This window comes from Leopardus geoffroyi, chromosome C1 (assembly GCF_018350155.1).
Source record: "Leopardus geoffroyi isolate Oge1 chromosome C1, O.geoffroyi_Oge1_pat1.0, whole genome shotgun sequence".
Taxonomy (NCBI): Eukaryota; Metazoa; Chordata; class Mammalia; order Carnivora; family Felidae; genus Leopardus; species Leopardus geoffroyi.
Window position 1 is genome coordinate 189,608,742 of NC_059328.1, and position 25,447 is coordinate 189,634,188.

Genomic DNA, 25,447 nt, shown 5'->3' on the forward strand with positions numbered 1-25,447 from the left:
AGGGAGTAACATCATTTCAGGAAAAGATAGCTTTTTAATTTTCACATCTTGAGATCCCAATTTTTATTCTTTAGAAACCAGAATTGTATCTGCAGAATGTCACTTTCATGTCAGTTGAGTATTTATCATTGTCATAAAGAATTTAGAAACTTAGAGATGAGAACTAATTTAATAATCATTAATATGCCATTGTGCATCCTATTTCGTATCATATTTCCTCTTTTTTTTAAATTTATTTTTGATGTTTTTATTTATTTTTGAGACAGAAAGCACGAGCTGGGGAGGGGCAGAGAGAGAGGGAGACGGGACCCAAACTGAAGCAGCCTCCGTGCTGACAGCAGAGAACCCAATGCGAGGCTCTAACTCATAAGCCGTGAGATCATGACCTGAGCTGAAGTCAGATGCTTAGCCAGTTGAGCCACCCAGGGGCTCCTCCTCTTACTTTTCTCATTCTCTTCCTTTTAAAGGAGATTTTGAGAAGAAGGAAATATATTAATAAAATCCAGTCTGTTTTGTACTTTACAGTCCAAAGCAAAATAAGTAAAAAGACTTAGGTGGTCTTTTTTTTTTTTTTTTTTCTCTCCCTTTTAAATGTTGAACACTGAGGAAGGTAAGAGGTAAAAGAGATCAAGGTAAAAGTTGAGTGAGGTGAGAAAGGAAGTGAGGGGAGAATGGAAGGAGAGGAGATTAACTTGTGTATTTCTATGTGTGGATGTGTAGTGCAAGTTCTATGTATTTACTATATAGAAAGGGAAATGACTTGTTAGAGTTGCTATTGATGATCACTGTGGGGGGTTGTGGAGCCAAATTATAGATTTATTTACCCTATCTTTGAATATCTTTGGTTAGGGAGAGAGGGGTGAGGAAGATAATTAGTGCATTCATGCAGTACAGTTGGGAAACTTTGGCATGGTACTAAAATAATTTGAACTCATTAAAAAAAAAAGTCTGGGAAACACTGGCTTACTTGGTGGGAGAATCTTTGTGCTCTCTGAGAATGAATGAACAAAATTGCATTAGTACAGGGAAATGAGGTTGGAGACTAAACAATAGCAATACTCATTGAAACCCTAATGACAAAGAAGTGATACTTAAGGAAAGACTGAAATTGGTAGCTGGGTTATGTGAAAACATTTTCCTGTCTCTGAATACAAATTGTATTTCACTACTGGCAACTCTTTGAATTTATTGTGCCGAAACTTGCTAATCACACAATACATACGCTCTTCTTTTTGTAGGCGGCACTCCCCCTATCGCACACTGGAGCCAGTGCGTCCTCCAGTGGTACCAAATGATTACGTACCTAGCCCAACCCGTAATATGGCTCCCTCGCAGCAGAGCCCTGTGAGGACAGCTTCTGTGAATCAAAGAAATCGAACTTACAGGTATTTTCTCTACCTCAGTGCAAAATGTGATGGTCATAGTACCATAATTTGTTCAGATTACTTCAGTTAAATCTCTCTCATTTTCCAAGCACTAAGTTCTTTTCCTCACTCTACTCCCCCAAACCTCATCTGATTCTACTTCTCTCTTCTCATGTTCTGATGAAGCTTTGAGGTCAGGAAGTTGAAAAACAGAAAAAAAACACATCTTAAAATACCGACTTCTCTACAAAATTAATAGTTTAGTTGACCTGGAAAAAGTTGTGGACCAGATATGGGAAAAAAAGTTATGGATCAGATGTGGGAAATTGCAAGTTGTTTTTTGGTGGAACTTTACAGATGAAAAACTATATGCAATAAAACATTAATATGGAATGGTATATCAGGATATTATTACAAATAAAATTAGTTTTTAATTATTAATCAAATAACCTGTTTAGGGAAACTTTTTATTATAAAACACGTTTCTTCAGACAATAAAGGAAAGTAATAGTATTTTTATATGTTGAACCCTATCACTTACCACTTATATATTTTTCCTTCTTTTTCAATTTCTTTAATAGATGCTTATTAAAAGATGGTCAAAGCAAGTTTCTTGAACTTAGTATTTTTCCTGTTTTAAGAAATTAATACTTGAAGTGGAAGATTTTTGAATGATCTTTATTTAGCTATGTGTTCATTTCAGCAAATTTTGGGAAATGCTGGCAGTATCTTCCTATATATAAATACTCATGCTTTGGTGGCTCTTACTTCTTCAGCAGCAGCGGGAGTAGTGGAGGGAGCCACCCGAGTAGTCGGAGCAGCAGTCGGGAGAACAGTGGCAGTGGGAGCGTGGGGGTTCCTATTGCTGTCCCGACTCCCTCTCCTCCCAGTGTCTTTCCAGGTAAAACACAAATGGTACTTCATCTTTACTTGTCTTTTTTCAATTTGAATTCAATGTATGATTTAACTATAGTGGGCTTTTTTCATAATCAGGATTTTGTTTTCTTTAGGACTCTAATGATGTTGGGAAATCTTTATGCATTTTTTATATGTTTATTTTGAGGGAGAGAGAGAAAGCATGTGTACATGTGCACAAGCGAGCAGGGGAGGGGCAAAGAGAGATAAGGAGAGAGAGAATCCCAAGCAAGCTCTGTGCTCAGTGTAGATCTCATGAATCGTGAGATCATGACCTAAGCTGAAATCAGGAGTTGGACACTTAACCGGCTGAGCCATCCACTTGTCCCTCTGCTCTTGTTATTTTTGACCAAGTGATTTCTGAGTTCATGTTCACATACTTCTCTGTCATTTAGCTTTATGCCTTTGGTGCTGTGGCTCAGTTGGTGCTTTGAGGTTTCACGTACCACCTGGATATGAGTTATATTCCAGCCAGTGTTATGACATTGCATGCCTTTGGACACAGTGGGTACTTAGTGTGAGAATCACATTCAGTGGCAGATTTTAAAGTAGTTTTGGCACTTAAGTTTAGTGGACTTAGGGAATTTAATACTGTCTGAAATACTACCTTTTTTTTCTGAAACAGAAAGATATGCTTGTTTAATGTGAAGACACCAAAGTTAAGCTTTATTTTAAAAGTATGACACAGAAGACATAAGGATAGAATATTTAAAAAAAAATTTTTTTTTAATGTTTATTTATTTTTGAGACAGAGAGAGATAGAGCATGAACGGGGGAGGGTCAGAGAGAGAGGGAGACGCAGAATCTGAAGCAAGCTCCAGGCTCTGAGCTGTCAGCACAGAGCCTGATGCGGGGATCGAACTCACGGACCGTGAGATCATGACCTGAGCCGAAGTCGGGCACTTAACCGACTGAGCCACCCAGGCGCCCCGAATATTTTGTATTTAATTTACTTATAATAGCAAATAGATAATACCTTTTTAAAAATCATAAAAAAAGATTTGTGTTTTCTAAATTCTTTTTTTTTTTTTTTTTTTTTTACCAAATAGGGTGTTTATATCTGAAATATATGTTTATTTTCTGATTTGTGTAATTCAAAATGGAATACTATTTTTCTAGTGTATTCTGTTTAGATTTGTATACTGTTTACAAAATATTATGCTAAAAATTACAATATAAAGAGAGCACTTTTCTTCCAGAGTAGTGGCTTTTAAGTAAAATGGAATGCTTGTTTCTAATGAGTTAAAAAATCTGTACATTACCCTGAACATTTTGAATTATTTGCTAATAATCCTTTAGTATAAGCTTAATTTTTTCTTTTTCTTTTTTTTTTTAACACTCTCTGTATTCTTTGGTTAGTGTTAAGCACTGGATATCTAACATTAGGTTCTCTAATGCCTTTTCTAATCCTGCCTAATGGGTCTGCCTCATTAATGCTGCCTCTTACTCCTCTTTCCCCTCAGCCCCTGCTGGCTCTGCTGGTACTCCTCCCCTTCCTGCTACTTCTGCATCTGCCCCTGCCCCTCTTGTTCCTGCTACTGTCCCTTCCTCCACTGCCCCAGACGCTGCTGCTGGGGGTGCCCAGACCCTTGCTGATGGCTTCACTTCTCCAACTCCCCCTGTTGTTTCTTCCACTCCCCCTACAGGTGAGTATGGCTTGTTCCTTGGCAGGCACATCCAGTCATCTGGCTCTTTTACATGGAACTCTGGCTTTATGACTTCTGTTTGTTTGTGCTCTATTTCTCTCTCTCTCTCTCTCTCTCTCTCTCTCTCTCTCTGTGTGTGTGTGTGTGTGTGTGTGTGTGTGTAAAATCTGAAGAGTAATGGACTAACTAGAAGATGGCATGTGACCACAAGAGTAAAATGTACTGAGGAAATCAGGGTAAAGTTGACATACATTTTTCCAGTAGAGTAACACAAATATACATTTTTTTATTGCTTGAATTTCACTTACTAGAGATTTGTGAATTTAGTATGGAGCCCTCTTCTGTACAGTTTCGAGAAGTTATCATTAGAATTATTGTTACAGATTACGTCTTTAAGAAAAGTCTATGAAAATAATTCTAAGGTATATTTTATAGGTAATATTTAACATATTGAATGTCTCTGTAAGTCTTTTAAAGTAGCACTGGAAACACATAGTAGACAATGGACTTTTTAAGAAATTCAGGCTTACTTAAGTGTTACTTAAAGTTGGCTGGTGTTTTAGTGTTTTAAAACTGCAACTTAAAATCTGTTTTGATGGGGAAGGGGAAAAGGTTCACTTTCTACAAAATATATTTGCAAAGTTAATAGTGATGCTGGTTAGTAAATAAATTCTTTATTATAAAAATGTATGTGTTTGGACGTGTATCACCTTAGCTTGCTAAATACTTCATAGAATATATATATTTAGCTCTTCTGCTATAACTAGATGGTTGTGTTAAAGGACACTTAGCTAAAATGGATTTTGGATGGCGTTTTATGGGATAACTTCTATAATAGCACTTTGTAAGAAAAGCTTCCATAGTGTACGAATGTAAACATGGACTGTACTTTGATCTATACACACCTCTATTAGGCAAGACTGTCTAGTTAAATCTAGGAATCTTACTATACTCCAACATCAATGCAGTAAAAAATACATCTTGAAGTTGGTTGTAGGCCCAGGAAGAATAAATCGCTCCCACCCAAGAGTGAATATTTTAGTAATAAAATCATAATTTAATAGTAGGTACTGGTTCAGAGTTTACCCTGAATAAACATTTGTTACATGACTGAATAATTATAGTTTTTCTTAACAAAAATCAAGGTAAATGCCTTAATAACATATCAATATAATCTTTTTAATACAGTTTTTGAATCACCAAGTACTTTTTTCTTTTCTTCTTATTAAGGTATAATTTACATACAGTAAAATTCACCCTTTTTAGCATGTATTTCTGTGACAGATGTACACAGTAATGTCACCACAACTTCAGTCAAGATGTGGAATAATACTGTCATCCTTGAATTTCCTTCATGCTCCCTTTGTGATCAGTCCTTCCCTTTCACTCCTAGCCCCTGGTAACCCTTTGATCTGTGTTTTTTTCGTTCTTTTTTCCCTCTAAAGTTTTGACTTTGTTAGCTTGTCATGTAAATGGGAATATATGGTATGTCGCCTTTTGGGTCCGTTTTTTTTGGCACCAGTGCATTTGAGATTTATCCATGTTGCTTCAAGTTTCATTATTTTATTACTGAGTAGCGTTGTATCCTTCGGAGGTACCATAGTTTGTTTATCCCTTGGATTATTTCCATTTTGGGGTTATTATGAATAAATTGCTGTAGGTACACACACACAGACTTGTGTGTGTGTCAGTTTTCAGTTCATTTGGGTAAACACCTAGGGATTAGGATTGTCGGGTTGTATAGTAAGTGAATGTTTAACTTCATAAGAAACTGTCAGATTGTTTTCCAAAGTGGCTAAATCATTTTATACCTCGACCAGCAGTGTGTTAGACTTCCAGTTGCTCTGCATACTTGTTAGCATTTGCTATTGTCACTTTGTCTTTAAAAAAAATTTTTTTTTAATGTTTGTTTATTTTTGGGAGAGAGAGAGTGCAAGTGGGGAGCGACAGAGAGAGAGGGAGACACAGAATCTGAAGCAGGTTCCAGGCTCTGCTGTCAGCACAGAGCTGGATGTGGGGCTCGAACCCACAAATCGTGAGACCATGACCTGAGCCGAAGTCAGATGCTGAACTGACTGAGTCACCCAGGCGCCACCCACCCCACACTGTTTTTAAACTATAGCCATTGTAATAGGTGTACAATAGTTTCTTGTGTGGTTTTGGTTTGCATTTCCCTAATGTCTAATGATGTAGACTATCTTTTCATTTGCTTCTTTGCCATCTGTTTATCTTCTTTGATGAAATGTCTGTTCAAATGTTTTGCTCCCCTCACACACCTTTTGAATAGGGTTGTTTGTTTTCTTACTGAATTCTTTCATTTGTTTTGTTTTGTTTTGTTTTGTTTTGTTTTGTTTTGAGAGAGAGTGAGTGTGTAGAAGTGGGAGAGGGGCAAAGGGAGAGAATCTTAAGCAGGCTCCACGCTCAGCACAGAGCCTAACACAGGACTCAATCTCATGACCCTGGGATCGTGACTAGTGCCCAAAATCAAGAGTTGGATGCTCAACCAACTGAGCTACACAGGCACCCCTTGAATTCTTTTTTTTTCTGAATAAAAGTCCTTTATCAATTTTATGATTTGGAAATACGTTCTTCCATTTATGACTAACTTTTCATTCTTGTAATGGTATCTTTTAAAGGGGGAGTTCTTCATTTTGATTGAGTCTAGTTCATTGATTTTTTTCTTCTATGAATTGTGCCATACTTTCAAACTTGTTAGCTTATGCAAGGTCATAAAGATTTTGTTCTGTTTTTCCTAAAAGTTTTTAGTTTTAGGTTTTATAGTTAGGTCTGTAAAATTAAACTGTAGCTTTGTTTGCTTTTTTAACCCAAGGCAAAATAAATGCTTTATTAATAGTATCAATAGATTGTCTTTTAGTAGTGTTTTTGAATTATTGATGACTTTTGTGAGATTTTAGACTGGATGTAATCTATAAAATTCATAATGTTGTCAATTATCAGGATGTTTTTAACTTGAAGATCATAGGTTTGTATTAGTTTGTTACAGATTAATTACTAAAATGCCAATAATGTATTTGTATCTGATGATTCAAATGACAAAACATACCTTTGAAGTAATAATTTATTAGTATATATGTTTTTACATTTTTTATTGTGGTTATATAGACTTGACAGTAGATTATGTTTAAAAAAATTTTTTTTTTAATTTTTGAGAGAGAGAGACAGAGTGCAGATGTGGGGAGGGGCAGAGAGAGGGAGACCCAGAATGCCAAGCAAGCTCCAGGCTCTGAGCTGTCAGCACAGACCCTGATGCAGGGCTTGAACTCATGAACTGTGAGATCATGACCTGAGCTGAAGTCGGAGGCTTAACCAACTGAGCTACCCAGGTGCCCCCTGGCAGTAGATTATGTTTAAGCTTGAATACTCCAGATTTTTATACAACAGAATTGATTTTTAGGTTTTGATGCTGTCGTATGTAAAATTAAATGATATAGCAGATCTTGAGTACTTTCAAAATATTCTTTATATGAGTTCATACGAAACCAAGTTTGATAAATTTTTGGAGTTCCTGAAGACCAGTTTTAGTCACGTAAATCCTTTTTACAATCATGGATAAGATGAAAAATTGCCAGAAGTGTTTTTCTTTCTTTTCTCCTCTCCCCTCTCTCTTCCTTCCTCCCTGCACTTTCTCCTCCTCTTCCCCTTTGTTTTTTATTTTTTAATGTTTGTTTATTATTTTTGAGAGAGAGCGTGAGCAAGGGAGGGGCAGAGAGAGACAGAGACACAGAATCTGAAGTAATCTCCAGGTTGCGAACTGCCAGCACAGAGCCCAGTGCAGGGCTCAAACCCAAGAACCAGGAGATCATGACCTGATCCAAAGTCAGACGCTCAACTGAGCCACACAAGTGCTCCTATCCTCTTCCCTTTATCTCTCCTCTCCTTCCCCTTTCATCCCCTCTCATGTCTCCCTTCCCTTCTTCTCTCCTCCTGTTTCCTCCCCTCCTTTCTTGTCTACTGGAGTGGTCTCTCCAGGGTGTTCTAGTGCTTTGCTTGCTCTGTTATAGTAGGTCTTCAGCTGAATGATGTTAAGTGGAAGTGGAGTCAAGAGAAAATTTAGGAGCTGAATTACATTAGGGACTTGGATAGATTATGAAAGAATGTCTTTAGTTAGCATTACCTGTTTAAGTATTCTCAGCACAGTTGAGTGAAATTGCTAATAAATATGTATAGGTTCAGAGATGGTATTACAAATAAGATATATTTTACCTTTTTGTGTCTTAGATTTATTCATAGTTGTAAATTGCTTAAGCTCTAATTAAGAAATTTATTTATTTATTTATTTATTTATTTATTTATTTATTTAGAAGGAGGGGCAGAAAGAGTTGGGGAGAGAGGGAATCCCATGCAGGCTTCTTGCTGTCAGCACAGAGCCCAATGTGATGCAGGGCTCCATCTCACAAACTTTGAGAACATGACCTGAGCTGAAATCAAGAGTCAGATGCTTAACCAGCTGAGCCACCCAGGCACCCCAACCTCTAATTTTAAGGCAAAATAATCTACCTTCGGAAATGGAGGGGTTTTTTTTTATTAAAATTTTTTTTTCAATATTTGTTTATTTTTGAGACAGACAGAGCATGAGTGGGGGAGGGGCAGAGAGAGAGGGAGACACAGAATCTGAAGCAGACTCTAGGCTCTGAGCTGTCAGCACAGAGCTGGACACGGGGCTCAGATGCGGGGCTTGAACTCAACTGCGAGATCATGACCTGAGCTGAAGTCAGATGCTCAACTGACTGAGCCACCCAAACACCCCTTTAATTTTTTTTAATGTTTATTTATTTTTGAGAGAGAGAGAGAGAGAGAGAGACAGAGCACAAGTGGGGGAGGGGCAGAGACAGGGAGACACAGAATCTGAAACAGGCCCCAGGCTCTGAGCTGTCACCACAGAGCCCTATGTGGGGTTCGAATTCAGGAATGGTGAGATCATGACCTGAGCCGAAGTTGGATGCTTAACCAACTGAGTCACCCAAGTGCCCCATGGAGGTTTTTGATTGAATAAAGACATATTTGATTTGGAATTATGTCACTTGACCTTTTGTGAAATACTTTGTATTCCTTTAAATGAATTGGCTTTGCTACCTTAAATTTATTGCTATTGTTATTATTACTATTATTGTTTTGGATAAGACTGTGTGTCAAACATTTTTTCTTTTTCTTTTCCAAATGTCATTTTTGTTTAGTTTTTAGTGGCCATTTTTGAGGGGTGGAGGAGGAAGTAAGCCACAGATTTTAGTTGTGATGATTTTGAAACCCTGTCAAATTATTAGTTTAATACAATTATAGTATTAATTAGTAATCTGTTTAGACCATAGCTTTTCCAAACCTAGTTTTATTTACCTACTTTCTTGCTTTTGCACTTTCTTTCTTTTTTAGTTTAATACAATTATAGTATTAATTAGTAATCTGTTTAGACCATAGCTTTTCCAAACCTAGTTTTATTTACCTACTTTCTTGCTTTTGCACTTTCTTTTTTAAAGTTTATTTATTTATTTTGAGAGAGAGCACAAGCTGGGGAGGGTCAGAGAGAGAGAGGGAGACACAGAATCCAAAGCAGGCTCCAGACTCTGAGCTGTCAGTGCAGAGCCCGATGTGGGGCTTGAACACACAAACCATAAGATCATGATGCGAGCCGAAGTTGGACACTTAACCGACTGAGCCACCCAGGCGCCCCTCTTGCTTTTGCACTTTGATATGTTAGCTGAGCAATAGCTGTGGCCTTGTATGATGTTTGTCAGATAGCAATTAAGTTAGCTAAGCATTGTTATTTTTAATCATGTTATTAAGATTCAGACAATAAAGCATTTGGTTGTCTGAGATAATTTTCTTTTAATGGCAAATTTATGCTCTATCCCTTTTCCAGGTCATCCTGTTCAGTTCTACAGCATGAATAGACCTGCCTCTCGCCATACTCCCCCAACAATAGGGGGCTCGTTGCCCTATAGACGCCCTCCTTCCATAACTTCACAAACAAGCCTTCAGAATCAGATGAATGGAGGACCTTTTTATAGCCAGAATCCAGGTTAGATTTTCTTTTGCATTTTATAGAATATTTAAAATTTCAATTACAGAAGAAAAGACCTTTAATTACAAATGACTAGCGCATGATAGGTGTTTAGTACTATTTGTTCAATGAATGGAAGAATGACTACAAGGTTGCTAATACTATATCATCCATTTCTTTTTTTTTTTTAATCAGTACACGATTTCCATATAAAGTAGAACTTAATTTTTCCAAACAATCTTTTTGATTGTGCTGGTGATTATTTGCTTTTAAAAATAATACCGTGGTGAACAGTATTTCCTTCTTATTTTATCAGATATCCTTGTTCTACGAATACCAAATAATGAAAATTGACTGTATATGAACATAGTTTATAAGTGGCATAGTAAAGGAGAGATGGTATTTTTGAAGCTGTTTTGTGCTAGGCAGTTATACTGTCGTATTCACGTCTCATACCAAACCTATGATGGGAAAGCTAGGACTTGGACAGATTGATCCAGATACTACAGTCAGTCTTTCATCATGCATCATGCATACAGAAAAAAATTAATCTGGCACATATTTAAAGTCATGCAAACATTATTTTTGCTTCTTCCCCAGAGAAGGTAAAAGCAAATACTAGACACTGTGACTATTGTGGACATGGTATATCAACTTACTGCGTTTTTCTGGATTTTTGCCAAGAGGCCAGTAAGTCTGTATATGATCACCTTTAATATTAAGGGACAACCCATTCCATTTTTGATAAGCCCTGAAACCAGTCGACCATGGCTACCTTATGGTGAAACCTCCTTATTCCTTGGGAGTTATGCAGAAGAAATTTGATCCTCTTTCTAGATAAATACAGTTTACTTATTTATTTTTAATGTTTATTTATTTTTGAGAGACAGAGAGAACACAAGCCAAGGAGGGGTAGAGAGAGAGGGAGACACAGAACACGAAGCAGGCTCCAGGCTCTGAGCTGTCAGCACAGAACCCAGTGAGGGGCTTGAACTCGCGAACCGTTGAGATCACGACCGGAGCTGAAGTCAGACGCTTAACCTAAGACTGAGCCACCTAGGTGCCCCTTGATAAATGCAGTTTAAAGAATGAATGCCTTTATATATTATCTCATTTGATTCCTCTAATCATGTGTTCATTTTCATCTGTATTTTATAGGTGAAGAAACTGAGGCTGAGGTGATGTCAGGTTAGGATTTGAACTTAGATCGTCTGCCTCTGAGTTCCATGTTCTTTCATACTATCCTACCTAACTTCGGACTTTAAAAAATCTTCCTCTTACTCTCGTAGTCTCTTTTTGGGAGGTAGGGGGTTGGAGGTGAGGAGGATCCCACAATGTGATATAAAGTGCTTGAGAGCCTGAGACCTCGTCAGTCTTTTATATAGTTTTATCCTGGGAATAGTGCTCAGTAGCTGTTGGATGTAGAATGAATTCCTGTTCCTTTACTCAAATCCTTTGACTCTTTTGGATCCCTCTTACAGATTAAACGCCATATTTACACTGTAGTGTGATGACCAACTGCCTGAGCTGAAATACACTCTTGCTGCTGTCCTTGATTACACTTAATGATTTTTTGCTGTGCCATTCTTTTAAACTCATTTTGAGCTTAATTTTGACAAATCTGCCTATCTTTTTCATACATTCTGATTTTAAATCATGTGTTCCAAACTCATTTTTATACCTAAATGCAGTTTTTATTTTTAAACTTTAGTTTGTTAGTAGATATGGCTTATTTCATAGTTGTGTTGAAGGTAAGGTCTTTCTCTGGCCCTCCTTGGAAGTCTAGACAAATACTGCTTATGGCCCATACACCCTTCCCTATGCTCAAGTAGAATTTTGAAAGAGTGGTGTCAGTCTAAAATGGCTGGTTCCCTAATGGAGCTGAGAGATACTTCACTGTTACAGTTGATGACCCATGTGTATATGATATTCAGGAAATAGGTACAAGGATATTTACTTCTTTTTGGGTACATATACACGTATAAAATATTGGTCTTATGAGAACTGTTGGTGGAATTTATTTGAAGGCTATTTGAGCACATACTTAAATGTGTTTTATGTACATATTTCAGTACTTTCTTTGTAAATCTGATCTTAACGAAAGTATGTGTTAAAGCAGAAAAATGCCCTACTCTCAGGAATAATTTTAATGAAAGTATTTTTCACACTCATGGATATAAAACGAATTGAGATTCTTGAGCCTTGAATATAATGTGTGAGATAATTCATTTATTTATTTTTTTTCTCCTGTATGCCTCTCTTTTAAGTTCTGGCTTTCATCTCTAGGGATTTGGTAACTGTTTAAAGAGGGTGACTGCAGCTTTGTTAGTTTGTTAATCATGGTGCTTTTTTGAATTAAAATTTATTTTTCCTGAATCATGTTCTTTGAAAAGCTTTTCTTTTTTTTTGCAAGAATCAATACTTTGCAAACCAGTGTCCTAAGGCTAGTAGGTGTTTCTTCTTTTTATTTGCTTTAGAAAATTATGTGTCTTGTATTATTCCCATGGGTCTTACCTTCATCCCTGTTTATTAATATTTAAAATGAAAAAACGTGTGTTGTGCTTTCTCAAGCAGCTAATTCCCTGATTTAACAAAAATGATCCCAGCTGTGTTTTTTATGAGCCTGTTTTTTTTACAATCAGAGGCTTAAAATGGATGTGGACTTCTGAAGGGATGAGCTGACAGGCTGGGATTCATGTGTCTCTAAATTCAATGTGATTTTCTGTGAGATGGAAATCTAGCAGCACTGTTACTGTAGTTGGTTTGAGTTGAAAAGGCAACCAAACATAGGAATTAAAATATGGAATTATGAGAACTGTTGGTGGAATTTATTTGAAGTGCCAAGTCCTAAGAGTACAATAATTGTTTTGTAATGATCCTAAGGGTACAGTAATTGTTTTCTAATGAGATTATTTCAGAAGCAATTTAATGAAAGGAACACTTTGATCAGGGCATAACTGAAATCCCTTTGGCTCTCATTGTTTCTTAAAAATGTAGTCAAAGAAATAGGAATACCAATGTATCATTCATCTTGTCAGCTGCAAAGAGAGTCACTGAAACAAATAGAGCTAACAAGTTAACAGTTTTTATTTTAAATATCAATATGAAGCACTTTGGTGGTAAATAAGTATGTGTGTGTTTGTACATTTACATATATAAACCTCGTTTGGTAAGTGTCTTAGTTTAGGCTGCTATAACAGAGACTGGGTGGTTTATAAACAACAGAAATTTATTTCTCATAGTTTTGGAAGCTGGAAGTCAGAGATCAGGGTGCTAACATGGTCAATGTCTCGAGTTCTCTTCTGGGTTGCACACTGCTATCTTCTTGTATCCTCACATGGTGGAAAAGAGAGGAAGTTCTCTAGGTCTCCTTTGTAAGGACACTAATTCCATTCATGAGGGCTCCACTCTCATGACCTAACTGCCTCCCAAAGTCCCACCTCCTAATACCATCACATTAGGATTTCAACCTATGAACTTAGGGGATACATAAATATTCAATCCATAACATTAAAGAATCAGTAATGTATTTAAGTACCAACACCTTTTTTAATAGATATCCTATATTATACTGCTCATATTTTCTTATAGCAAAGATTTAAAAAAAATCTAATTCATAAAGTGGAATGTTGGTTGCAAGAAATGTGACTATATATAGTTTGTATGAGGAATTTGTGAATGAGTATTGTGTTTTACACAGAGAAAATGCCAGGTTTTAACCACTGAATGTTATTAAAAACAACTAAAAAGAAACAATGAAAAAATTATATTGGGTTGGTGATATTGCAGAAGAGAAATCAATAACATATATTCACTAAATGATACTTACCATAAATTTCCAGAAGAATGCAGATGTGGTAGAGCTTTAGCAGAGTATGAATAAAGAGCAGTGGCAAGAAGCTATTTTCAAATCCTTATTTTAGGCAGTCTTTAGTGTTTGTTAGAGAATGCTTACTCTAAGAACGAAAAAGCAAGGGAACAACTGAACAGTGGTATGTATATTCTCAGATGACCAAGTAAGCCAGATAGGCCCTTTACACTGATTATTAATACAAGTTATGTTTTTAAACTGTTAATTTGCTACTTTCATTTGGCATAACATCTTGTGACTCTTTTGGTTCAAAAGGAATAACAACAATGATCCAGTTCTTTTAACCCTTCTGAGACTACAGAATTGATAATTATTTGGTAACCATATACTCTTCCATCAAAAAAGCCTCCTTACTGAGTATCATTAAGTTCACTTTTAAATACTCCTTGCTACTCATGTTTAGAAAATATTTCACTTTATAAAATGTTTACTTTTGAGAGAGAGAGAGAGCCAGAGAACGAGTGGGGGAGGGGCAGAGAGAGGGAGATGCAGAATCTGAAGCAGGCTCCAGGTTCTGAGCTGTCAGCACAGAGCCCAATACAGGGCTCAAATCCACAAACTGCAAGACCATGACCTGAGCTAAAATTGGATGCTTAACTGAGTGAGCCACCCAGGTGCTCAGAAAATATTTCACTCTTAAAATGAATTGTTTAAATCATTTCCCTCACTGCAATGTAAAATATAAGCAGCTAAACCTGAATGGGCTGTCAGATAAATACAACTTCTAAAGGTGGTATTCTTTAATGGTTTTAGTAGTAGTATTGAGGATGTTTGTTTTGTCTGCTTTTCTCAGAGTATTTATAAACCTGTAGAAATAAGATGTAAAATCCTAAGTGATTTTTCAAAACTTTTTTTTTATTTTTTAAAGTCCATTTATTTATTTTGAGAGAGAGAGAGAGAGAGAGCAAGCAGGGGAGGGGTAGAGAGAGTGGGAGAGAGAGAATCCCAAGCAGGCTCCACACTGTCAGTGCAGAGCCTGACATGGGGCTGGAACTCAGGAACCATGAGATCATGACCTGAGCAGAAACCAAGAGTTGGATGCTTAACTGACTGAGCCACCCAGGTGCCCCTCAGAACTCTTTGAACTGGATGTTTTAAAACAATAAGCCTCAAAGATTGTGCTACAAAGGATTTTATAAATAACCAGGAAGGTCATGCTTGGAAAGGCTATATATTTCATCAGCACAGACTCATAATGTAAATTTGGTTTGCTTGCAGAGCCTTTTAGTGTGTGTGTGTGTGTGTGTTTGTGTGTGTATTTGGTCCAGTCACTTGGTGAGGACATCTTCTCACATTAACATCATTAGTGTATATTGTGAACATAAAATTACTACATTTAGAGACCTTTTGGTGGTTATAGGGAAAGGGTGTTGTCATATGAGGAATCATCTTAGCTAAGTGTAATGAAAACAAATGTCTACTTACTCGCTGCCCTTCCCTGTTCACAAGATGCCTAGGACTAGACTGAATATTGCAAATAATTCTTCTCATCAGATTCCTGCTTAAATCTCCTAGAATGGTTGATTTTCTATTCAGCTCTAAGAAAGATAAATCTAGTTTAAAGTAGGATTTTCTGGTTCACAAGAGTTCTGGTCAGATAGTAGGGAGGAGGAAGATGGCGGCATAGGAGGACGCTGGGCTCACCACGTCCTGCTGATCACTTAGATTCCACCCACACCTGCCTAAATAACCCAGAAAACCGCCAGAAGACTAGCAGAACGGATTCTCCAGAGCCAAGCATAGACGAGAGGCCCACAGAAGAGGGTAGGAAGGGTGGAGAGGTGATGCATGCTACACGGACTGGCAGGAGGGAGCTGGGGCGGTGGAGGGGCAGCCCACCAGGCAAGGCAGAGCCCTCGAGTCTGGCTTGCAAAAGCGGAGGGGCCAGACTGCGTGAGTTCTGACAGCCAGTGGGACTTAACGTCTGGAATGTTATAAGTCAATAGCTCTGCTCTGAGAGCAGGAGGGCGAGAGGACACTGCAAAGGAGAGGTGTTGAGCCCCGGAAGACAGAGCTCAGCTCGGCGGGGAACAAAGACGCTGGCCAGCACCATCTCCCTCTCCCATCCCCCTGCTGAAATCCCAAAGGGAACCAGTTCCTGGCACTGAACTTGCTTGCACTGCACAAACACCCAACGCTTCTGTGGATCCATCCCTCCAATGGGTCTGCTTCCCTCCTGGTGCTGCAGGGCCCCTCCTGCAGGGGACCACCGAGGGCAAAGCGAGCTAAGCCTGTCCCTCCCGCCTCTGTGCACCTTGTAGATCCACCCCGGCTAATACACCAGATCCCATCAAAGCAGCACCACACGCCTGGCAGTGTGCAAGTAGCCCAGACAGGGGCCATACCACTCCACAGTGAGTCCTGCCCCTGGGAGAGGGGAAGATAAGGTACACACCAGTCTGACTGTGGCCCCAGCGGTGGGTTGGGGACAGACATTGGGTCTGACTGCGGCCCTGCCCGCCAACACAAGTTACTACAGACAGCACAGGGGAAGTGCCCTGCAGTTCCATGCCACCCCAGGAACCATCCAAAATGATGAAACGGAAGAATTCTCCTCAAAAGAAACTCCAGGAAGTAGCAACAGCTAACGAATTGATCAAAAACGATTTAAGCAATATAGCGGACCATGAATTTAGAATAATAGTCATAAAGTTAATCGCTGGGCTTGAGAAAAGTATAGAGGATAGCAGAGAATCTATTGCTATGGAGATCAAGGGACTAAGAAATAGTCATGAGGAGCTAAAAAATGCTATAAATGAGGTGCAAAATGGAGGCAACTACAGCTTGGATTGAAGAGGCAGAGGAGAGAATAGGTGAATTAGAAGATAAAATTATGGAAAAAGAGGAAGCTGAGAAAAAGCTAAAAAAATCCAGGAGTATGAGGGGAGAATTAGAAAACTAAGTGATGCAATCAAATGAAACAATATCCGTATAATAGGAATTCCAGAAGATAAAGAGAGAGAGAAAGGGGCTGAAGGTGTACTTGAACAAATCATAGCTGAGAACTTCCCTGATCTGGGGAAGGAAAAAGGTATTGAAATCCAAGAGGCACAGAGAGCTCCCTTCAGACGTAACTTGAATCGATCTTCTGCACGACATATCATAGTGAAACTGGCAAAATACAAGGATAAAGGGAAAATTCTGAAAGCAACTAGGGATAAACACGCTCTAACATATAAAGGGAGACTGGTAAGACTAGTGGCAGACCTATCTACTGAAACTTGGCAGGCCAGAAAGGAATGGCAGGAAATCTTCAATGTGACGAACAGAAAAAAATGCAGCCAATAATCCTTTATCCAGCAAGTCTGTCATTCAGAATAGAAGGAGAGATAAAGGTCTTCCCAAACAAAAACTGAAGGAATTCATCACCACTAAACCAGCCCTACAAGAGATCCTATGGGGGATTCTGTGAGTGAAATGTTGCAAGGACCACAAAGTACCAGAGAAATCACTACAAGCATGAAAACTACAGACATCACAATGACTCTAAACGCATATCTTTCAGTAATAACACTGAATATAAATGGACCAAATGCTCTAACCAAAAGACATAGGGTATCAGAATGGATAAAAAAAAAAAACAAGACCCATCTATTTGCTGTCTACAAGAGACTCATTTTAGACCTGAGGACGCCTTCAGATTGAAAGTGAGGGGATGGAGAACTATCTATCATGCTACTAGAAGTCAAAAGAAAGCTGGAGTAGCCATACTTATATCAGACAAAGTAGACTTTAAGTTAAAAGCTATAACAAGAGATGAAGAAGGGCATTATATAATAATTACAGGGTCTATCTATCAGGAAGAGCTAACAATTATAAATGTCTATGTGCCAAATACGGGAGCCCCCAAATATATAAAACAATTAATTACAAACATAAGCAACCTTATTGATAAGAATGTGGTAATTGCAGGGGATTCTAAATACTTCACTTACAGTAATGGATAGATCATTTAGACACAGGATCAATAAAGAAACAAGGGCCCTGAATGATACATTGGACCAGATGGACTTGACAGATATATTTATAACTCTGCATCCCAAAGCAACAGAATATACTTTCTTCTCGAGTGCACATGGAACATTCTCCAAGATAGATCACATACTGGGTCACAAAACAGCCCTTCATAAGTGTAAAAGAATTGAGATCATACCATGCATACTTTCAGACCACAATACTGTGAAACTTGAAATCAACCACAGGAAAAAGTCTGGAAAACCTCCAAAAGCATGGAGGTTAAAGAACACCCTACTAACGAATGAATGGGTCAACCAGGCAATTAGAGAAGAAATTAAAAAATACATGGAAACAAATGAAAATGAAGACACAACAATCCAAACGCTTTGGGATGCAGCAAAGGCAGTCCTGAGAGGAAAATACATTGCAATCCAGGCCTATCTCAAGAAACAAGAAAAATCCAAAATATAAAATCTAACAGCACACCTAAAGGAAATAGAAGCAGAACAGCAAAGACACCCCAAACCCAGCAGAAGAAGAGAAATAATAAAGATCAGAGCAGAAATAAACAATATAGAATCTAAAAAAAACTGTAGAGCAGATCAATGAAACCAAGAGTTGGTTTTTGGAAAAATAAACAAAATTGATAAACCTCGAGCCAGGCTTCTCAAAAAGAAAAGGGAGAGGACCCAAATAGATAAAATCATGAATGAAAATGGAATTATTACAACCAATCCCTCAGAAATACAAGCAATTACCAGGAAATACTATGAAAAATTATATGCCAACAAACTGGACAACCTGGAGGAAATGGACAAATTCCTAAGAGCCCACACACTTCCAAAACTCAAACAGGAAGAAATAGAAAACTTGAACAGACCCATAACCAGTGAAGAAATTGAATCAGTTATCAAAAATCTCCCAACAAATAGAGTCCAGGACCAGATGGCTTCCCAGGGGAATTCTACCAGACATTTAAAGCAGAGATAATACTTATCCTTCTCAAGCTGTTCCAAAAAATAGAAAGGGAAGGAAAACTTCCAGACTCATTCTATGAAGCCAACATTACTTTGATTCCTAAACCAGATAGAGACCCAGCAAAAAAAGAGAACTACAGGCCAATATCCCTGATGAATATGGATGCAAAAATTCTCAATAAGATACTAGCAAATTGAATTCAACAGCATATAAAAAGAATTATTCACCATGATCAAGTGGGATTCATTCTTGGGCTGCAGGGCTGGTTCAGCATTCGCAAATCAGTCAATGTGATACATCACGTTAATAAAAGATAACCATATGATCCTGTCAGTCGATGCAGAAAAAGCATTTGACAAAATTCAGCATCCTTTCTTAATAAAAACCCTCGAGAAAGTCGGGATAGAAGGAACATACTTAAACATCATAAAAGCCATTTATAAAAAGCCCACAGCTAATATCATCCTCAATGGGGAAAAACTGAGAGCTTTCCCCCTGAGGTCAGGAACACGACAGGGATGTCCACTCTCACCACTAATGTTTAACATAGTGTTGGGAGTGCTAGCATCAGCAATCAGACAACAAAAGGAAATCAAAGGCATCAAAATTGGCAAAGATGAAGTCAAGCTTTCACTTTTTGCAGATGACATGATATTATACATGGAAAACCCAATAGACTCCACCAAAGTCTGCTAGAACTGATACATGAATTCAGCAAAGTCGCAGGATACAAAATCAATGTACGTACAGAAATCAGTTGCATTCTTACATACTAATAATGAAGCAACAGAAAGACAAATATAGAAACTGATCCCATTCACAGTTGCACCCAGAAGCATAAAATACCTAGGGATAAGCCTAACCAAAGATGTAAAAGATCTGTATGCTGAAAACTATAGAAAGCTTATGAAGGAAATTGACGAAGATATAAAGAAATGGGAAAACATTCCATGCTTATGGATTAGAAGAAATATTGTTAAAATGTCAATACTACCCAAAGCAATCTACACATTCAATGCAATCCCAATCAACATTGCACCAGCATTCTTCTCGAAGCTAGAACAAGCACTCCTAAAATTCGTATGGAATCACAAAAGACCCCAAATAGCCAAAGTAATTTTGAAGAAGAAGACCAAAGCAGGAGGCATCACAATCCCAGACTTTAGCCTCTACTACAAAGCTGTCATCATCAAGACAGCATGGTATTGGCACAAAAACAGACACATCGACCAATGGAATAGAATAGAAACCCTAGAATTAGACCCATAAAAGTTTGGCCAACTAATCTTTGACAAAGCAGGAAAGAATATCCAATGGAAAAAAGACAGTCTCTTTAACAAATGGTGCTGGGAGAACTGGACAGCAACATGCAGATGGATGAAACTAGACCACTTTCTTACACCATTCACAAAAATAAACTCGAAATGGATAAAGGACCTGAATGTGAGACAGGAAACCGTCAAAACCCTAGAGGAGAAAGCAGGAGAAAACCTCTCTGACCTCAGCTGCAGCACTTTCTTACTTGACACATCCCTAAAGGCAAAGGAATAAAAGCAAAAATGAACTATTGGGACCTCATGAAGATAAAAAGCTTCTGCACAGCAAAGGAAACAAACAAGAAAACTAAAAGGCAACCAACAGAATGGGAAAAGATATTTGCAAATGACATATCGGACAAAGGGCTAGTATTCAAAATCTATGAAGAACTCACCAAACTCCACACCCGAGAAACAATCCAGTGAAGAAATGGGCAGAAGACATGAATAGACACCTGTCTAAAGAAGACATCCAGATGGCCAACAGGCACATGAGAAGATGCTCAATGTCGCTCCTCGTCAGGGAAATACAATTCAAAACCACACTCAGATACCACCTCACTCCAGTTAGAAGGGCTAAAATGAACAAATCAGGAGACTAGAGATGCTGGCGAGGATGTGGAGAAACGGGAACCCTCTTGCACTGTTGGTGGGAATGCAAACTGGTGCAGCTGCTCCAGAAAACAGTGTGGAGGTTCCTCAAAAAGTTAAAAATAGATCTACCCTATGACCCAGCAGTAGCACTGCTAGGAATTTACCTAAGGGATACAGGAGTGCTGATGCATAGGGGCACTTGTACCCCAATGTTTATAGCAGCACTCTCAACAATAGCCAAATGATGGAAAGAGCCTAAATGTCCATCAACTGATGAATAGACAAATTGTGGTTTGTACGTACAATGGAATGCTACTTGGCAATGAGAAAGGCTGAAATACGGCCTTTTGTAGCAACGTGGATGGAACTGGAGAGTGTTATGCTAAGTGAAATAAGTCATACAGAGAAAGACAGATACCATATGTTTTCACTCTTATGTGGATCCTGAGAAACTTAACAGAAGACCATGGGGGAGGGGAGGGAAAAAAAAAGGTTAGAGAATGAGGGAGCCAAAACATAAGAGACTCTTAAAAACTAAGAACAAATTGAGGGTTGATAGGGGGGGTGGGAGGGTGATGGGTATTGAGTAGGGCACCTGTTGGGATGAGCACTGGGTGTTGTATGGAAACCAGTTTGACAATAAATTTCATATTAAAAAAAAAAGAGTTCTGGTCAGATGAATTCTTAATTTGGTCCAGAAAGAAAATGCTGTGGTATCTGAATTAATTTAGACCATCACCTAAAAAGTTTTCCCTGGGGTGGGGGGTAGCATTTGGGGTTGCCTTTGTAAACTCCATTTGGAACTGAATTTTTTTTTTTTAACATGGACGGGCTTTGAAAAAAATCTAACTTGTTTTGCTGTAAAGTAATTCTGTTTTAGAAAGATTTGGGATTGGTTTTTACCTGGGGTGCTGTCAGTGGACTTCTTAAAACCAATATGGTTTCAGATTTTCACTTTCAGAACTAGCAAAAAAATAAATACTCATCTTAAAAAATAATAAACTCTACTTACAAAAGCAGTGTTCTGAGTTAAACACCTAATCATTCTTGTTTAGTACCAGCAGTTCATTTTTTTTTTTTTTTCAATTTGGATGAGAAACAATATCTGAAGTGGGAAATTTCCTGCTTTTCTGTTCTAGGAGAGGTTGGGACTGGTGCTAACAGAAGAGGAACATTTCATCTTATTTGATATGAACATATACCTGATTCTATTTTTCTAGAAGTGCCAGTTGCTGCCTGCTGTTCTTTCTCTTTTATCAGCTTTGTCTCTGCTATTTCTATGTTCATTATGTCATCTTCTCCTAAGTTTGGAAACATAGGGTATTGTGACCATATCAAATTGTTCCAAGTCTTTGCAAGTGGGAGACATACAACTTAAGGGTTTACTATCAAGAAGTATGACTTAAGGGAAAAACCTAATCAACAGGTGTCTTTTATAAAAAGAAAAGGTACCCATTTCTAGGGTTATTCTGCTCTGTCCCTTATATCTAGATATTCTTCAGGATTAATAACTTAGCTCTTGTCTGCATTATATATGTTCCTTAGTTACCCAGAAGTACCAAGTGGCACTTTTTTCACACTAAGTTCTCTCCTTTTCTTTTGTTTATGCAGCCTTGATTTTTTTTTTTTTTTTTTTTTTTTTTTTTTTTTTTTTTTTTTTGTGCCAGGTCCTGCATTAGGTTCTCTACGTGCATTAGTTTTTTGATTTTTTTAATCTTTGCAATCATTCTGTAAAGTAAACCACTCTTTTTCATTACATTAATGGATTAGGCTCAGAGAAGTTTTTACTTGGTGTTCCAACAACAAGGAAATGGTAAATCAGATATTTGACGTTGAATGACTTTAAAGTCCAGTCTCTTTCCACTAAGCAATCTTTCACCTAAGGTACTTCTCTATTTCATATCCAAACACTTTACTTTTCCAGGTTTGTATGTTCTCCCTGGGCCATTTTATGCTAGTCATATAGAAACATGTCCAGTCCTGTGAACTGGTCATGCTGTTTTATACCTCTAAGCCTTTGCCCGTCACTTGTTTTTCAGCTTCCTTTGATTCTCATTCTTGTCTGTGTATTGAACTCCTTTTTCTTCTAGTGCCTGTTCAGAGGTAATTTCTACGTGGCCTTCCTCACCACTACCCCATCCTGTACCCCCACCACCGTCACACTGCACCATCACTACTGCTGCCTCTCGCATAAACATTGTTGGGTTAAGGTTATTATTTTGTTTTATATTCCCAATTACAATGTGATCTCTTTGAGGGTAGTGACTCTTATTCATCTTCTTAGTTGTATTGGTCTTAACTGTAATTTGGAGTTAATAAAGGTGTTCTCTTTTTATAAAAAGATGTATACCATACTTAATACCCCTTCTGAAGGAAACTATAACTGTAGAATTAATCTTGGGCAATTGTTGGGCATGTATCTGGTTTATTTATATACGTTAAACGTTTGTTGAATGCTGACTAGTGCTAGGCGCTGTACCAGTGTTTGAGATAGAAGGAAAGACACCTTGGGTGGAGAGAATGATTTGAATGAGGCCAGTGTTTTTTTTTTTGTAGGAGTTGGGATTATGAAAAATTATAATGACTCAGACCTGTTAGAATGGTTTTGATACTCGTCTCCTAGCAAAGTGCTTACTGCTTACTAGAAAGTCAGTAAATATTTGTTTAGTTAATGAATGAAGAACTACTTAACTTTGTCTGTTAATGAAGCAATGAAAAGTATAAATTTAGGATGTTGGGATGTGATGTTTTTTTTTTCTTGTATTGATGAACATTAAACTTGTAACCTTTAAAATCCTGAAAAACAAATTATTCATGATAATCTGAAGATATTCTTTCTTCGAGAAGACATGTTAGCGATATGACCAGATCAGTTTGCCATTACATATTAGACTAGATCTGTATATAATAAATGCTTCCTGTTGCAAGTTTTGAAACATTCTTAAAACTCCCCCTAATACTTTGTATTTTTTGTGTTAATGTATTATCCCTTAAAAGAGGATCTTTTTGTAAAATATTTGTACATAGTGGTTTCCCTCCTTATATGTTTGTTTTATTGTATTATCCTTTCCTTTTAATGTAACTTGCCCTTACCCCTTATCCTCCACACCTTTTTTGTTTTTGCAGTATCTCTTGCTCCTCCTCCTCCCTCCATCCTACAGGTAACTCCTCAGTTACCTTTAATGGGATTTGTGGCCCGAGTCCAAGAAAATAGTAAGTTTATGTCTTCTTTATGCTGTAGATCAGATTATAGGCATAAAATGTCATTTATATATGATTGGCTGAATAGTCATTCATATCGCTAATACTTCAAATATTTGAATATTATGAACAAGTCACTGTGTGAGCAGCTAGTGTGAATGATAAAATAAGATGAAGTTCTCTACTTTCAGGTAACTTAAATCTGGTAGTGAAGATAATACAAAAGTAAAATAAAGCACGTATAAGAACAAAAACCACTTCTAACCAAGGAGATGCTCTTTAGTCATCAGATATCGCATCTTTTTCTCTGAGTTGCTCAAGCAAGTAGTAGCCTAGTTTTCTGTCACTGGAGTTGTAGGGTGTTATGGCCGGCTTGAGAATCTTCCCCAGTCTTGGGATTCTAGGTGTAAAAATGGCCATGCCATGGTAGGTCTCAGGGAAGCAAAATTATCAGTCTGTCTCCCAGGAGACCTCATAGATTGGCAGTGAATTTACACTGGCCTGTGGTCTCGTGTTGAGCAATGCAGGATCAAATAACTAATATTATTGACACATTCAGTCTTCTCCTAGGGAAGCATTAAGGAAGCTCAGGAGACTGATGTCTACAAAGCAGGAGGCCTATATCAATATTCAGTGAGGAATTGCTGGTAAAGAGACCAATGAATATAGTCTGTATGATAGGTGAATTCTCTTTTTGTCAGCAGTCTACACAAGGAGCCCACATCACAATTGTAAGGTTGCATGATGGGCATGGAATCTGAATGAGAGGCATTACATTAATGAAAGTTTTAATGCCATCAGTATGAAGGAGCCCAGTGTATGCATCTCATAACAGGGATGGTCTCACCAGTGGGGTAGAAATACTGGCACTCTGTTGCTTAGGACTCCTACTTCTTTGGAAATGGGCATTGCCAATTCTAGAATGTAAGCTCTTATGAGAGCAGGAATTTTTGGTTGTTCTGTTGGCTGGCTGTTTCCCCAGCACTTAGAGAAGCATCTGACACAGTCCTGGTATTTTTTGTTTTTGTTTTTGTTTTTTTGTGCTTCTATAGCTAACTAAATGCCCCCTTTTTATGAACACATTTCTTTGTTGTATTTTAACTGGCTATAATCCAGTCTTACTTGCCTGAGGGCTCAGTATCTCTTTCAGGTGCCTTTACACCTCTGTTTGCTAGCTTCTGAAAATAGTCTATTTAACTTCTGTTTATTGGAAGGTAAACCATGAGCAGCTCCAATGTTTATCATAGTGTGATTGCTTTTTGGAATAGTCTTTTCTTTCTTTCAATAGTAATATACATTTCTCACCTAAAAATGTATAAAAATAAGAAAACTTTGTATATGAGGTGAGCTGTGGCTGATTTTACAGACATAGCAGGACTTCTACATTCAAATGAATGTTGTTTTTTTCAAAACATTCACCTTGGAAAGATACATACCTGTCTTTGGAATTATCTTCATAGTTTTCAGGTATATTATTTTGAAAATACTCTGTGGTTAGCAGATACTTACTTAGTCTGTAATAAGATTGATGTTTGGAAACAGTCTGGAATTATTTGGAACCAGGTATCCTGGGCTAATTAGTGCAGCTA

At 37.8% G+C, this 25,447-nt stretch overlaps 1 protein-coding gene across 50 annotated transcripts in view; it reads left to right on the forward strand.

The window, feature by feature from the left end:
* ABI2 (abl interactor 2) overlaps positions 1-25,447 on the forward strand; it is a 122,850-nt gene that overhangs the window by 81,739 nt on the left and 15,664 nt on the right. For 5 of the 50 annotated variants that reach the window (XM_045480836.1, XM_045480840.1, XM_045480839.1 and 2 more), the window contains 6 exons: positions 1,239-1,385; positions 2,141-2,265; positions 3,743-3,925; positions 9,801-9,959; positions 11,100-11,129; positions 23,784-23,870. In XM_045480836.1, the coding sequence (XP_045336792.1) occupies positions 1,239-1,385; positions 2,141-2,265; positions 3,743-3,925; positions 9,801-9,959; positions 11,100-11,129; positions 23,784-23,870 (731 nt within the window). The remainder of the gene's footprint in view (positions 1-1,238; positions 1,386-2,140; positions 2,266-3,742; positions 3,926-9,800; positions 9,960-11,099; positions 11,130-23,783; positions 23,871-25,447) is intronic. The other 45 variants (XM_045480860.1, XM_045480863.1, XM_045480862.1 and 42 more) reach the window with 19 other exon arrangements.